Source organism: Gadus macrocephalus, chromosome 8 (genome assembly GCF_031168955.1).
Source record: "Gadus macrocephalus chromosome 8, ASM3116895v1".
Classification (NCBI taxonomy): Eukaryota; Metazoa; Chordata; class Actinopteri; order Gadiformes; family Gadidae; genus Gadus; species Gadus macrocephalus.
Genome location: NC_082389.1, coordinates 388,251 through 403,254, shown reverse-complemented (window position 1 = coordinate 403,254; position 15,004 = coordinate 388,251). Strand labels below are relative to the sequence as shown.

Here is a 15,004-nt window from a genome sequence, read left to right as displayed (position 1 = left end):
GTAATACAGGTCCTAGGGTTTGACCGTCCGAGGATTAACAATCTGTGTGTGTGTGTTGGGGGTGGGCTGGGGGGGGGGGGGGGGCTGCCTAATGTTATTACACATACGTCATGTCATCAAATCAGAGACCAGTGAGGGGGGGGGGGGGAGAGGTGTAGCTGTAGGCGAGCAGCCCTGGGGGTTTAATACATTTCTCTGTCCTCTTTTCAGTGCACAACCTCCCGGTGCAGCTGATTGGGTTGAATTTGGATCAGGCTAAGCAGGTTATGCCCTGTGTAATCTCTAACGTTTACATGTATGTGCATCTGGGTGTAGCATTTAATGTCACAGTTTTTTGCTCCTATTGATACAGATTCAAACTAGAAGTGGAACGCAAGGTCAGTCGGTTTCTCTTAGAAAGGACATCTGTGCATCACAACCGTTTGGCACTGCGACACACAGCTTTTGAAAGATTTAGTCTCACTCGTCAAACTACATGGCACAAAACAGTAAGAATCTTGCCATCCTTTCCGAATGTCCGCTTGAATAGGTTGTCAGTGGGAAGACAGCTGGAAGGAAGGACCAGTTGCAATAACTATTATCAAGTTTACAATCTGTGAGGAGAGACTGATGCTCTGTCCATGTTCTGACATGTTCAGGCCACTTGTCCCTGAAATAGAAGGTTAGATTGGCTGCTTCATGTGGCTTGGCGTTCAACAGCTTTCACTGCTCCTTCCATCGTGGTGAATTGTCAATGATATGTCAATGGTTTCTGTTCAATTCATCCTAGTAAATGGAGTAAATTAACGATGTGTAAAACCACTCACTGAAGAAGGCAATATGCACTTACAACCAGCGATGTAAGCACACACACAGCCATGTGTGTGTGTGTGTGTGTATCAGTCTGCCAAACAAGGTATTTATCACGTAAGATAACAATGTTTCCAGTATTTTGATAGTGGATTGGTTTATCGTTTTTTGGATTTTTTTAGATATGGTTTAATGGGGTCCCAAAACATAAAAAAAACTGATTCTGAAACTTGTGGTAAAACCTAAGGTAACACAACGTCCCCTCGTCCTCGGTAGCCTTGGACTCCAGCCCTGAACTCCTCCTCGCCTCGCCACATTCACCCCCGTATGGCTCCCTTCCATCCAAGCTCTCCTTGTGGATTGTTGTTTTTAAAATAGGTGGCCCCCAATCGTTCTGAACATCAACCCAATAACCCTAACCCCCACAGGAACACGATGAGGACATAACAACAACTATACAATAACCCTGACCCCCACAGGGACACGATGAGGACATAACAACAACTATACAATAACCCTGACCCCCACAGGGACGTGATGAGGACATAACAACAACTATACAATAACCCTAACCCCCACAGGGACACGTCCCTGTGGGGGTCAGGGTTATTGTTTACTATGTTTCCAGTATTTTGATAGTGGATTGGTTTATCGTTTTTTGGATTTTTTTAGATATGGTTTAATGGGGTCCCAAAACATAAAAAAAACTGATTCTGAAACTTGTGGTAAAACCTAAGGTAACACAACGTCCCCTCGTCCTCGGTAGCCTTGGACTCCAGCCCTGAACTCCTCCTCGCCTCGCCACATTCACCCCCGTATGGCTCCCTTCCATCCAAGCTCTCCTTGTGGATTGTTGTTTTTAAAATAGGTGGCCCCCAATCGTTCTGAACATCAACCCAATAACCCTAACCCCCACAGGAACACGATGAGGACATAACAACAACTATACAATAACCCTGACCCCCACAGGGACGTGATGAGGACATAACAACAACTATACAATAACCCTGACCCCCCACAGGGACACGATGAGGACATAACAACAACTATACAATAACCCTAACCCCCACAGGGACGTGATGAGGACATAACAACAACTATACAATAACCCTAACCCCCACAGGGACACGATGAGGACATAACAACAACTATACAATAACCCTAACCCCCACAGGAACACGATGAGGACATAACAACAACTATACAATAACCCTAACCCCCACAGGAACACGATGAGGACATAACAACAACTATACAATAACCCTGACCCCCACAGGGACACGATGAGGACATAACAACAACTATACAATAACCCTAACCCCCACAGGGATACGATGAGGACATAACAACAACTATACAATAACCCTGACCCCCACAGGGATACGATGAGGACATAACAACAACTATACAATAACCCTGACCCCCACAGGGATACGATGAGGACATAACAACAACTATACAATAACCCTAACCCCCACAGGGACACGATGAGGACATAACAACAACTATACAATAACCCTGACCCCCACAGGGACGTGATGAGGACATAACAACAACTATACAATAACCCTGACCCCCACAGGGACGTGATGAGGACATAACAACAACTATACAATAACCCTAACCCCCACAGGGACACGATGAGGACATAACAACAACTATACAATAACCCTAACCCCCACAGGGACACGATGAGGACATAACAACAACTATACAATAACCCTGACCCCCCACAGGGACGTGATGAGGACATAACAACAACTATACAATAACCCTAACCCCCACAGGGATACGATGAGGACATAACAACAACTATATCAGTCATGTTCTCTGCACTCGCCGATCCACCCAAACAAAAAAACAATCCTCATGACATCACGACTCCGACCCGTTCGTCCAAGAGGCAGAACCCCCCCGGGCTGGTCAGGGACCCTCCTGCTGCTGACCCCCCCGGGCTGGTCAGGGACCCTCCTGCTGCTGACCCCCCCGGGGTGGTCAGGGACCCTCCTGCTGCTGACCCCCCCGGGGTGGTCAGGGACCCTCCTGCTGCTGACCCCCCCGGGCTGGTCAGGGACCCTCCTGCTGCTGACCCCCCCGGGGTGGTCAGGGACCCTCCTGCTGCTGACCCCCCCTCCCTGGTCAGGGACCCTGCTGCTGACCCCCCCTCCCTGGTCAGGGACCCTGCTGCTGACCCCCCCTCCCTGGTCAGGGACCCTGCTGCTGACCCCCCCTCCCTGGTCAGGGACCCTGCTGCTGACCCCCCCCGGGGTGGTCAGGGACCCTGCTGCTGACCCCCCCTCCCTGGTCAGGGACCCCCCTGCTGCTGACCCCCCCTCCCTGGTCAGGGACCCTGCTGCTGACCCCCCCGGGGTGGTCAGGGACCCCCCTGCTGCTGACCCCCCCTCCCTGGTCAGGGACCCCCCTGCTGCTGACCCCCCCTCCCTGGCCAGGGACCCCCCTGCTGCTGACCCCCCCTCCCTGGCCAGGGACCCCCCTGCTGCTGACCCCCCCTCCCTGGTCAGGGACCCCCCTGCTGCCGTCCCTGTGAGGCAGCGGCGGCGGCGGCAGCGGCGGCGGCGGCGGCGGCGGCGGCGGCCGGCGGTCCTCCCTTACCTGATGGTGATGATCTGGCCGAAGTCCAGCTCGTAGTTGTTGACCTGAGCGATGAAGATGGCGGCCACCGCCTCGTAGAGCGCCGTGCCGTCCATGTTGATGGTGGCGCCGACCGGCAGCACGAAGCGGATGATGCGCCGGTCGATGTGGTTGTTCTCCAGCAGGCACTTGAAGGTGATGGGCAGGGTGGCCGAGCTGGGGCCGAACAGGGGAGATGAAGGGACCGGGGCTCAGTGAGCAGTCCTAATGGCGGCCTTGGGGACACTCATGGCAAAGTGGGCTGAATCACAGACACTTTGTTCGTCTGTTGCACTTAGTTCCTCTTTTTTGATGTGATGGCATCACTCTGGGGAATATGAAGGTTGCCATACTTAATAACCATGGCAACCCAGTCGGAGGCTGCACTGGGCTGGATTGGATTTAGTTTGAATTCAGGAGCGCAAAGGTTGGTGATTCTTTAAAAAATCATCAGACTCTATGTCTCTTGTCTAAATGTCAGAAGATTCTTCAAAGAAGTGGAAACAAAAAAATTGTATTTGTAGAAGGTGGAGGTGTGTTCGTACCTGTTGAAGCTGGAGGTGTGTTTGTAGCACTAGCAGGTGGAGGTGTGTTTGTAGCACTAGCAGGTGGAGGTGTGTTTGTAGCACTAGCAGGTGGAGGTGTGTTTGTAGCACTAGCAGGTGGAGGTGTGTTTGTAGCACTAGCAGGTGGAGGTGTGTTTGTAGCACTAGCAGGTGGAGGTGTGTTTGTAGCACTAGCAGGTGGAGGTGTGTTTGTAGCACTAGCAGGTGGAGGTGTGTTTGTAGAACTAGCAGTTGGAGGTGTGTTTCTACCTGTCACAGGTGGAGGTGTGTGTGTACCTATAGGAGGCGTGTCTTTACCTGGAGGAGGTTGCCAGGGAGATGAGCAGGGCCTGGAGGATGCCCCTGATGTAGACGATGGGGCTCTTCTTGGTGATGAAGAAGTACATGGCGGGCAGGATGAAGAGGCCGTGCAGCACCAGACCCATGACCACTGTGATGGCGTAGAAGCCCAGCTTCTTGCCCATGGCCGACGGGTCGTCCATCTCCAGGATCTTGCCGGCCACCAGGAACACGATGCCGAAGGGGAAGTACCTTGGGGAGCAGGCGTATCATTGGTCAGTTTGAGGGGTCCCTGTGTGACGGACAGGTCTTCAGAACGATGGTAGAGTCGGTAACCCACACCAATCTAAGATGTAATTCATTGTTTAAAAGATTATAATGCACGAAATCACTAGTAAACCAATGTGTTGGTGAGCTCATCCAGGCCAACGTTTGAATGTTTGAACCTTTCAACCGCTCCCGTGTGGACACACAGATGTTATTCGTCCTTCTGGGAGGGACTACGACGATTCTGTGTAGCCAGATTTGCATTAAAAACATGTGGCGCTTAAACCAGATACATTTCCCAGCATCCCGGTCAATTACCGGGAACAATGCGTCAGAGCCCATTATGCTGCTCATCCTCCGTCGGCGTACAGACGGAGCCGATCCAACCCAACCCGGTCGTAGTAGGAGCTGGTCTGTGACAATGCCAGCAGAGTTCAGAACGCTGTCCCTCCCAGACCACGCTATTAACACTAATCGCTCGATGGATGGAGTGCCATACATCCACGCACCAGACACACAACGGGGAAACACTCCTTACTCCCCCCCCTCTCACACCCCACACACCAGCATACCAAAAAGCATGGCTTCCATTCATGTTTTTTGACCACCACTTGCTTTCAAATAAAGTTGTGTGCTGTTGTACGGTGCACAAATTCAAGTTCCAAAATGATCAATTGTGTGTGTGTGTGTGTGTGTGTGTGTGTGTGTGTGTGTGTGTGTGTGTGTGTGTGTGTGTGTGTGTGTGTGTGTGTGTGTGTGTGTGTGTGTGTGTGTGTGTGTGTGTGTGTGTGTGTGTGTGTGTGTGTGTGTGTGTGTGTGTGTGTGTGTGTGTGTGTGCGTGCGTGCGTGTGTGGGTGTGAGAGAGGGGGGGCATTGGATTGACTCTCACTCTAATCTATACTCCAGCGAATCGACAGTGTGACTGTTGAATAACAAAGACGCCATAATAGAATGGTACACACACACCCACGCGTGCATGAATACACATATTTAATTAAAGGTTGGAGCTCAATGACTTTAGGTTGGATGAACTGCTGCTGCTGCTGGCTTTATGTATACATAAATATATGCTTTCAGTATAAATTTTTATTTCCTAGAACTTTTCCTGCCAGTCGATGGAGGGGTGTGAAACACACACACACACACACACACACACACACACACACACACACACACACACACACACACACACACACACACACACACACACACACACACACACACACACACACACACACACACACACAGGAAATGCAACCAAAGTAGCTCTGAATCAACATAACGATCTGACCTCAAAAATAACTTCAGGGGTCCTTTTTTGCATCCAATTGAGCAATTTACTTTCCTTTCTTGCTAGTTTGCACCCGGCAGAAAGCTGATTTTTTTTCCCCGCAGCAAACTCGCGCCACTACACTTGCACCCTGAGAAGCGTGTCGGCGCAAATGATACGTGGTGCCAGTGGCGGCTCTAGGGGCGGGGCCACAGGGCCTTGGCCCCTGCTGAAATCTGACGCCTCATGCCCACTGCACCGTCAGTCAAAGGACGTGGGAAGGCGTGGCTGACGGATGGGGGAGTAGTCTTTGCAGAGGCATCCGTCAGCCAATCAAATCGCTTCCCGCTAACAACAACAAAGCCGGGTTCTTCCCGCTTCTTCCTGCTTGTTGCGTTGTCATTGCAAGATGACCCGCTTTCCCGCTTTCCAGTATCGAGTCGCGTCACAGTGCTTAAATTTGCATATGCGATCTGATTGGATGACGGATCCATCGCTGCCGAAAAAGTTGAAAAATGTTCAACTTTTTGACGGAGCCGAAGGCTCCAACGGAACGAACGGATCCACAATGCATTGCGCGTCCGTCCCCATTCAAAGTCAATGGGGATCAGTCAACGGACGGAGGTAGTGGGCACGAGGCGTGATTGGCCCCTGACGTGCTCCTGTTCCGTCAATCAATTGACGAGCGGAACTAATGCGTCGACATTGGCGGCAGTAATGCGTCAATGCAACGTAGGAGAAGAAGCAGACCTGCGGAGGTCCCCCCCGTCAACAACTCAGCGCAAGGTTGGTACGCTTTGTGCTGTGCTGTACTACACAGCACAAACATGCAACAATTAGCCTAATTGAAATATTATGATTTAAAAGATTGTTCATATGTGTGAAACCTCATAGAAATAGCATGTGGATTGTGAAAAAAACAAAAATCCATAGGGGCTGCATGAGTGTACACTGTAGTAGGCTATGTATGCCATGCGTTAAAATAATAATGATAACAATAATAAATTCGAGCAAAGTATATCCCAGCCTTCCAAAACAAAATCTCGTTTTAGGGTAAATTACGTTGACGTTGGTTAGACTTTTGAATCAATGCATCTGCAAACACCGTACAGCAAACAAACAATTTCTTGACACAGACATCGTGTTCAAGCCCATAACTTTTTTTTTGATGAGTATTTGATCGTGAGGAAACATTGTTTCACCGCGATTGAGTGTTTAGAAGAATGAATGAACGCGGGTGACGCAGGTGTGTCTGTTTAAACCAAACTAAATACGTAACGCATTATACAGTCCATGGCAATGCATATTAACGGGGCGACACATGCATATTATCAACACAAGTTGATACATCATCAAATAGACCCACAGTTGCGGCCACAGGACTGCATACCATATGTGTGTGTTAGGTTCTCTTTGCTGAAATGTACATGACGACTCAGTGTTTCTGAAGTTGTAGAAGAAATCGCTATTCCGTGTGTGAACTAGGCCATGTTATTTGGACCTAAACTGAGCCATTTGACGTTTGAAATTCATGTGGTCATGCATCTGTCTCAGTGGAGACTGCAAACGCGCTGTCAAAATATCAATACGTCAGGTTCAAATGCGCTCATGGCTCTTAAAGGGGATGGGAGACGGCACTCTCATTGGTTTATTGCACGTTACGCCCAAAACACACCTACGGATATCAGACCAACCCATTTTAGATTTGCGTCGGGCGCAAGAGTCCTTTATCCTCCGGTATAATAGCAACAGCGCCAGAGACCCGCCCACAAAGCTACTTCCGTTTGGCGCTTCTCACTTGCGTTTCAGGCCGTTAAAATAGGGCCCCAAGTGTAAATGGAACCGCTTACCAAATGACAATGGCGACGATCTTCAGGACGGCTTCGTTCAAGCTCTGACAGAAGTTGACGAGAGCGCTGCCGTTGGGCCCCATTCGGCCCAGCATTATCCCTGGAAGGAGAGAGGGAAGGTAACAAGCCAGGAAGGAAGGAAGGAAGGGAACCAAGCCAGGAAGGAAGGAAGGAAGACCATTTACCACAAAAAAACACCACCACGATGACCTGTCGAACACATTCCTGAAATCAATGCATACTTAAAATTGATGAAAGACAACGTTGTGAATACATGAGTTATTATCATCCGAAAGGGATCAGCATCATCACGTGTCTAGGTCTTTTCCCTACGGAAATTTCCCCAAAAAATATACCTGACAAAAATATAACAAATATACCGCCAAATTATGTAACACAATGGTGTTTGGCGGCCTATTGATGAAAACCTGTGCATTTGCAGCATTATGAATCTAATGAGCTGGCGGTTGTAAATACCGCAACAGACTCGCCCTTTAGCTCACTTGAGTGCTGAGCATCGTACAGTTCTTCTATTAGTGCCGCCAAAAATCACTAAACAGAGCTCTCGAAAATTACCACTTTGAAGCGTTTCAGATTTTTCTGATTAACATTATTCAGGCTTTTGTCCATTACGATTTTTTTCTTTTTTCTCCGTTGGCATGTTTGAGATAATTTTTTCACTAACGTGTTTCTAGATTAGATTAGATTAGATAAAATACAATTTAATTAAGGAGAAGTAGGAGTAGGAGAAATTAGTTTGCCAGCCCAGCAGCTGTGGAGAAACAAAAATCGCTAAGGTAAATGCTAAACTAAATGCTAAAGTAAGGACAAGACAAGACAAGACAAACAGAACAAACATGGCAAACAAAACTGACGGTATAAACAACATAAATTATAAATTATAAAAGTGTAAAGAGTAAATTGTAAATTATAAAGTGGATCAATTCCAAAAATGCTATGTCAAATGACGGTATCCTCCGTTAGCGTGTTTCTGGGCTTTTATCCGCTGGTTGTCCGTGTTTTGGACAACATGTGAAGCGTGGGGGGGCCGGCGTACCCATGGTAGCGGAGAAGATGACGATCCCCAGGACGTTCATGCCCTCACTGGTGCCAGGCGACGTGCGCATCACCACGTCGGGCGGCGGCGTCAGGTCCAGAGAGAAGTTCTGGATGTCGGTGCCGTTGTCGTCCTGGATACCGTAGATGAAGAGGCGTCGCGTGGTGGTCTCGTCCAGCAGCTGGGCCACGGTGGGCCGGGGGCCGGGCACCGGGATGCTCTGCGTGCGGTACTGAAGACACGGACGACGAGACACCACTGAGTCATCACGGACAGCACATGAAGACATGACAGTAACAGCGTGACATGAAGGGGAGGAAAGGCCAGGGAGAAGAGGGGTGCTTTGAGCCTAGGTTTAAAAGGGGTGACGGAAGGAGTGCTCTGATGGAAGGGGCCAGGTAGGGGGGGGGGGGGGGGGGTAGCTTACAGCAGACTGTGAGATGTGGACAGAAGGGATTCAAACCCAGAGCCATCAGCTGGGAGTCATGCACACCCTGTTTACTGCTACACTATCCTGCCCCCGTTCATCTCCAGAGCATATATGAACCTACAGCCCTGCTGTTGGAATACAGACGACGGACACTTTTGATGTGTCTTTTGACCTTGGATGCTAAAGCGGTTGGTCTCAGAGGTCGTTACCTGTTGAAATGTAGCCTGGACCAGGTTGGCCGGAAACATGTTGCTAGGAAAACAAAACAAATAGATTTGATTAGTTTTATTATTGGATGCAATCAAGGGCGAAAAAACCTATTTCTTTTGAGAAAATAAGGTAATTGCTGTAGGTCAAAGTCAGGTTAAAATATGTCTTAGTAAAGGCAGACGTGAAGAAATGTGGAACAGCTTAAATCAAGTGAAAAGACGAACGGGGTTCAAAAGTCTAAATGGAGTAAACAATGTAAACATGCACACAATTTGAATAATGTAAAATGGTTGGAAACAAATAAAGTGGAGAGTTAGTGATAAAGTTGTTCTGATGATTCGTGTGTTAGTGGTGGATTTAATGATTCGTTTGCGTGAACCAGTTTGCGTCAGTCAGTTCGCCAGGAGGAGTCGTTCGCGAATCGTTCGTTTGTTTGTTTGTTTGTTCGTTCAGACCGTCCAGTTTCCGTTTCCGATAGCGGTGAATCGCATCATGGAATGCACCCATTGCATGGTTCTCAGCTGAGTCAGTCAGACTCAGTGCTACCGGAAACTCGACTGAACTGGTTCAGTCGAGTTTCCGGTGAATCGAATGGTGAATCGAATCATGGAATGTGTTTCACACAGTGAGTGAACGAACTGTCAGCGAGTCGTGGGTCTGGGAGGAGTCGAGTCCGAGTCACGAACGAGACGAACGAGAGAGAAGAACCAGTTCGGTTCGTTCGTTTTAACGATTCGTTCATTCGAACGAATCAGTTCGCGACTGAACCACCTCTAGTGTGTGTGTGTGTGTGTGTGTGCGTGCGCATGTGTGTGTGTGTGTGTGTGTGTGGAAGTAAACCGTGTAGCAATCACCCAGTCTCTATCCATATAAACCGGTGTCCCAACCCACAAACGCCCGATATATAACAATCATATTTTCAATCGATTCATTATTTTAGCCCCAGTGTATCAAGAAATACTGTCACCGTTTAAGCTTGAAATTGCGTTTCTTGGTTAAATATTGACGTTGTTTTGGCTCCACGACGTCCGCAGTGGTTAGAGTCATCTAGAACGTCCTCACGCTCCAGCCTCAACGTCAGTGAGACCAACTGGAAATAAACGAATCGGGAATGGAATTGAACTGTTAAATTGTGATTCTGAAAAGATTATAACTGATATCGGCTTAGCTCAGGAGGTAGAGCAGTTGTCTTGTAACCAAAAGGTTGCTAGTTCATTCCCTGGCTCCTCCTAGCTGAGTGTTGATGCATCCCTGAGCGAGACTCTTAACCCTAACTGCTCCTGACCAGCTGGCTGTCGCCCTGCATGGTTGACTCTGCCGTCGGTGTGTCAATGTGTGTATTAACCGATGTAAGTCGCTTTGGATAAAAGCGTCTGCTAAATGCCCTAAATGGAATTGATATCGAAATACTTGAAGATACCAATTATTATATTATATTATATAAGTGTGTTGATTGATAAATTGTTTTGCCAAAGGTTAACTGTTAGAAAGTTGCAATGCTGAAGTGGTGGGAGGAGGGCTTGGCTGGCCTCCAATTGACTTCCATGGTAGAAAAATATATTTATATGTAGATCTTAAAAGGTTTAAAATGTATTATATATATCTTAAAAGGTTTAAATGTATTTATATATATATATCTTAAAAGGTTTAAATGTATTGATATATATATATCTTAAAAGGTTTAAATGTATTTATATATATATCTTAAAAGGTTTAAAATGTTGAAAAGATTTGAATGGAAGTGACGATTACAAAATTTGCAATTGAGTCTCTAGGTGAAAAATTGTGGAAGGAGATAGGCCACAACGTTTGTAGAGAATAATAAAGACAGGAATTAAGAAAGAAAGAATAAAAGAACAATAGTTGAGCAGTTCATGCAGCACTCCCATATGAACATTATTATGTGTCCTTAACATCCAACCTAAAGTCATTGAGCTCCAACCTTTAATTAAATATGTGTATTCATGCACGCGTGGGTGTGTGTGTGTGTGTGTGTACCATTCTATTATGGCGTCTTTGTTATTCAACAGCTTTGAATAACAACTATGTAATTAAAAAACGTTTGTTATTCAAATTCATAATTACCCAACATTAACATCCACCGTTCAAACCCACCACCTCTCCGCCCTGCGTCAGGGATGTGGTCGCTCGAACCGGCCAATCCTGACTAAGGCCAGACTCAAAGCAGGCCAATCAAATGCTTTCTGCGGATATGACGGGGCGGCTAACTCCGATGACCCTAATTGACCCTAATATAAGCACATCGATGCCCACCCCCACGTCGCTACTTAACACGCAGCAGGGAGCGGCCGGGCGCCACTGAGCACGACGTCTGGCCAACATGGGAGATGGAGGCTGGAAAGAAGCTTTAGTGGATAAACCCAAAGGCACAGCTGTCCTCTGTGTAGCGCACACAGACACGCACACACACACACGCACACACACGCACACACGCGCACACACGCACGCACACGCACACACACACGCACACACACGCACACACGCGCACACACGCACGCACACGCACACACACACGCACACACACACACACTCCATTCACAGACATCCATGCACACAAATATTAAGGCACACACACACACACATCGTGCACACAAGAACGCAGGTATGTGAGCACAAACATACATAGCACACACACATACCGTACACATAAACAACCACCTTCTGTACACACAGAGAGACATAACCAGCAGAAACAGACACATTCACACTCACAAGCTCAATGCCAGAGCGTCTTTTCTCTGTTTGCATTTCCAGCTGGAAGATGAAATCGTCAATGTGAAGTTTAAGATTGTAGGCGTACCCCTCAAGCTCTAAAACACTCGTTAGCCCAGATGCAGCTTCCTGTTCAAATCAGGCAAGATTTGTGGGGGCGTCGAAAAGCTTGTCACCTGTGGTTGCCATGGCACCACGGCCAGCCCACTGAACTGTACGTCCACACCACAAAGTTTCGCTGCAAATTTTTCTGTTCGCTTTGGTCGCTCAAGTCGCTCATGACGTACAATTCAATTATGCAGACGCATTTAAAGGAGCCGTATGCGTTTAGTAGGCCCTACAGACAGCCACATCAAATATTGAACTCTCCCATACACCTGGGCCATATTGCCGAGACGGTTTTGCTTGTTCGATAAAGTGCTTCGACAACAAGTAGGACAGTGATTCCCCCCAATATAAAAAAAATCCTAAAATGTAGGCTAATTACAACCGAGAACAAAAAACCCTGCGTGCTGTAGTAGTTAAAATATGTTTCACCGATCTGCAAATCATGATCTGCACTCATTCGTCGCACTCAAAACAAATAGACATTGGCGCACATGGCTAATTTGCATACGTGCACAGGACTGGTTGGCTCCGCAAGGCAAATAATGGAACATATATATCTAGGCCTTTCTGTCTATCTATCTATCAACGCGTGTCTAGTTTTAATGTGATGTATTGTGTGTATGTCCAGTCAGACTTGTTCTGTGTGGTCTTGTAGGCTACTGTCCTGTGTGGGCCGAACCACCTAAATCAGGGGTGCCCAAACATCTACTTTTCAAGTAGCCAACCTCCCGCGATCTACCAGCAAACCTACCTTCGAGCGGGGAGGGGGGGGGGGGGGTAGAGAACAATTGTTGACGGGGGGGGGGGGGGGGACTTCAGTGGGGGTTTCATTCCATCTGCGCGCGGCACCTTCTCAACAATAATCAATAATCTTCCTCCCACTCAGGGTGAAAATGGTAGGTCTTAGCTCGTTTCCCCTCAGCCATGCCAACGTTTAGGAGTGTGTAACTACTGTTGACGGCTTTCAACTGCTGTTGACAGCGCATGCGCTACCGCGCGTATATGTCCCGCGCAAATTTTATTTTATAAAAAAAAACAAAAAAAACTGGTAGACCGCGATCGACTACTTGGGCACCCCTGACCTAAATGGATTCCCGACGATTTGTGTCGTTTGGTATTAATAAAGACTTGACTAGGCTATCTATCTATCTAGACTATTTAATTAACAATTATTCACCTCAGGCTCCGTGAATAGTGGGGAATAGAGGGATAAAAGACAAGAGATATATCCCTTGTCATTTATCCCTCGTCTTTAGTTTGATTAGTTTGTTTATGTGACGATTTCAAAAACGTTTTTGTTTTTGTTTAAAGCATGCTACACGCGATTGGTTGGTTAGATTGGTGGCATGGAGAGCAAATTAAAATGATTCCCGCTTAAATACGAACGTTCTAGATGTCATCATCATCATCGGGTGCCCATCAACCTACAGCCGCGATTAATACTTCAGCCGACATTTTGTTCAGTGAGTGAATAAAGGTAGGTAGGAACCAAAGTGCCTGCCGATGTTCCCTGGGATCCACGCAAGCGAAGAGCGTCTACATTCCGATTGGCTGTCAGTGTTTGGACGCTGAAGCGAATCATAGTCATTTGCATAAAGTTAAAAAGTTTTCAACTTCTTTTTGACGCTCTGGTCGCTCAACTTTGGCCGCTGGTAGCGTTGGTCGCTTTGGTCGCTTTGGTCGCTCTTGCCCATAGAAAGTGAATGACTTCCGGCGATTTGGTCGCTCAATTCGCTTCTGGTGTGGACGTACAGTTAGACTCACACAATGGCTCACCCTTTCTCGCCGGTTACCACCGTGGGTGCTAATAGGCTTACCCCCCCCCCCCGCCCAGAAACCCAGCCCCTCCCACAAAGCAAGCCCCCCCCCCCCCTATTTTCACCCAACCGTGAACCTCGGTCAATGCTAATTAGCCTTAGTGCTAATCTCTCCTTGTGGCCTCACGCACACAGGCCTCTTTGGTGGGCTGTTCATAGCTCATAACAGGGTGTGTGTCTGTGGTCCCAACATGGGGAATTACATCTCCCCAGCGTCTCCAGAGTGCCCCGCTCCGACAGCGTGTGTTCGGTCACCACGTCCTCAGGTAATAGCAATGTCCCAGTAAACCGGAGAATACGGGAAAAAAACATCAACGTCGAGGGTCAACGGCCTCTTCACTTTATTTTAGTCCTCGAGTGCCCCCTCTTGGGCCCGTGCGCGCGCGTGTGTGTGCGCGTGCGTGTGCGTGTGTGTGTCCATGTGTGTGTGTGTGCGTGGGTGCGTGTGTGCGTGGGTGCGTGTGAGTATGTGTGTGTGTACACAGTATGACAGACCTCACATGGAACATATGATTCATATGTTTGCACAATTCCCCATGGGGAGAGGAAGGGGGGGAGGAGGGGGAGGAGGAGGGGGAGAGGAAGGGGGGAGGAGGAGGAGGGGGAGGAGGGGGAGGAGGAGGGGGAGAGGAGGGGGAGAGGAGGGGGGGAGGAGGGGGAGGAGGAGGGGGAGAGGAGGGGGAGAGGAAGGGGGGAGGAGGGGAGGAGGAGGGGGAGAGGAAGGGGGGAGGAAGGGGGGGAGGAGTGGGGGAGGAGGGGGGAGGAGGGGGAGGAGGAGGGGGAGAGGAGGGGGGAGAGGGGGAGTCTTGGTCTGGTGGGGGGTCAGGTGGGGGGTCTGGTGGGGGGTCAGGTGGGGGGGTCTGGTGGGGGGTCTGGGGGGGAGGTCTGGTGGGGGGGGTCTGGTGGGGGTCTGGGGGGGGGGGTCTGGGGGGGGTCCTCACCGGATCAGGTCCAGCAGGGCGTCGGCGGAGCTCATGATGGGCTTGCTGCTCTCCTC

At 48.7% G+C, this 15,004-nt stretch overlaps 2 protein-coding genes across 2 annotated transcripts in view; one reads left to right on the top strand and one right to left on the bottom strand.

Annotated features, from left to right (window-relative positions):
• Positions 1–3,080, top strand: part of cfap57 (cilia and flagella associated protein 57) — a 13,720-nt gene extending 10,640 nt beyond the window's left edge. Inside the window, 1 exon segment of the mRNA XM_060058087.1 lies at positions 2,691–3,080. Coding sequence (XP_059914070.1) covers positions 2,691–3,080 — 390 coding nt within the window.
• A 301-nt stretch (positions 3,081–3,381) lies between these two features.
• slc1a7a (solute carrier family 1 member 7a) overlaps positions 3,382–15,004 on the bottom strand; it is an 11,778-nt gene continuing 155 nt past the window's right edge. The window contains exons 2-7 of the mRNA XM_060058086.1: positions 14,949–15,001; positions 9,349–9,391; positions 8,710–8,941; positions 7,653–7,752; positions 4,284–4,517; positions 3,382–3,597 (exon numbers count right to left, since the gene is read on the bottom strand). Coding sequence (XP_059914069.1) covers positions 3,399–3,597; positions 4,284–4,517; positions 7,653–7,752; positions 8,710–8,941; positions 9,349–9,391; positions 14,949–15,001 — 861 coding nt within the window. The 3' untranslated portion in view covers positions 3,382–3,398. The remainder of the gene's footprint in view (positions 3,598–4,283; positions 4,518–7,652; positions 7,753–8,709; positions 8,942–9,348; positions 9,392–14,948; positions 15,002–15,004) is intronic.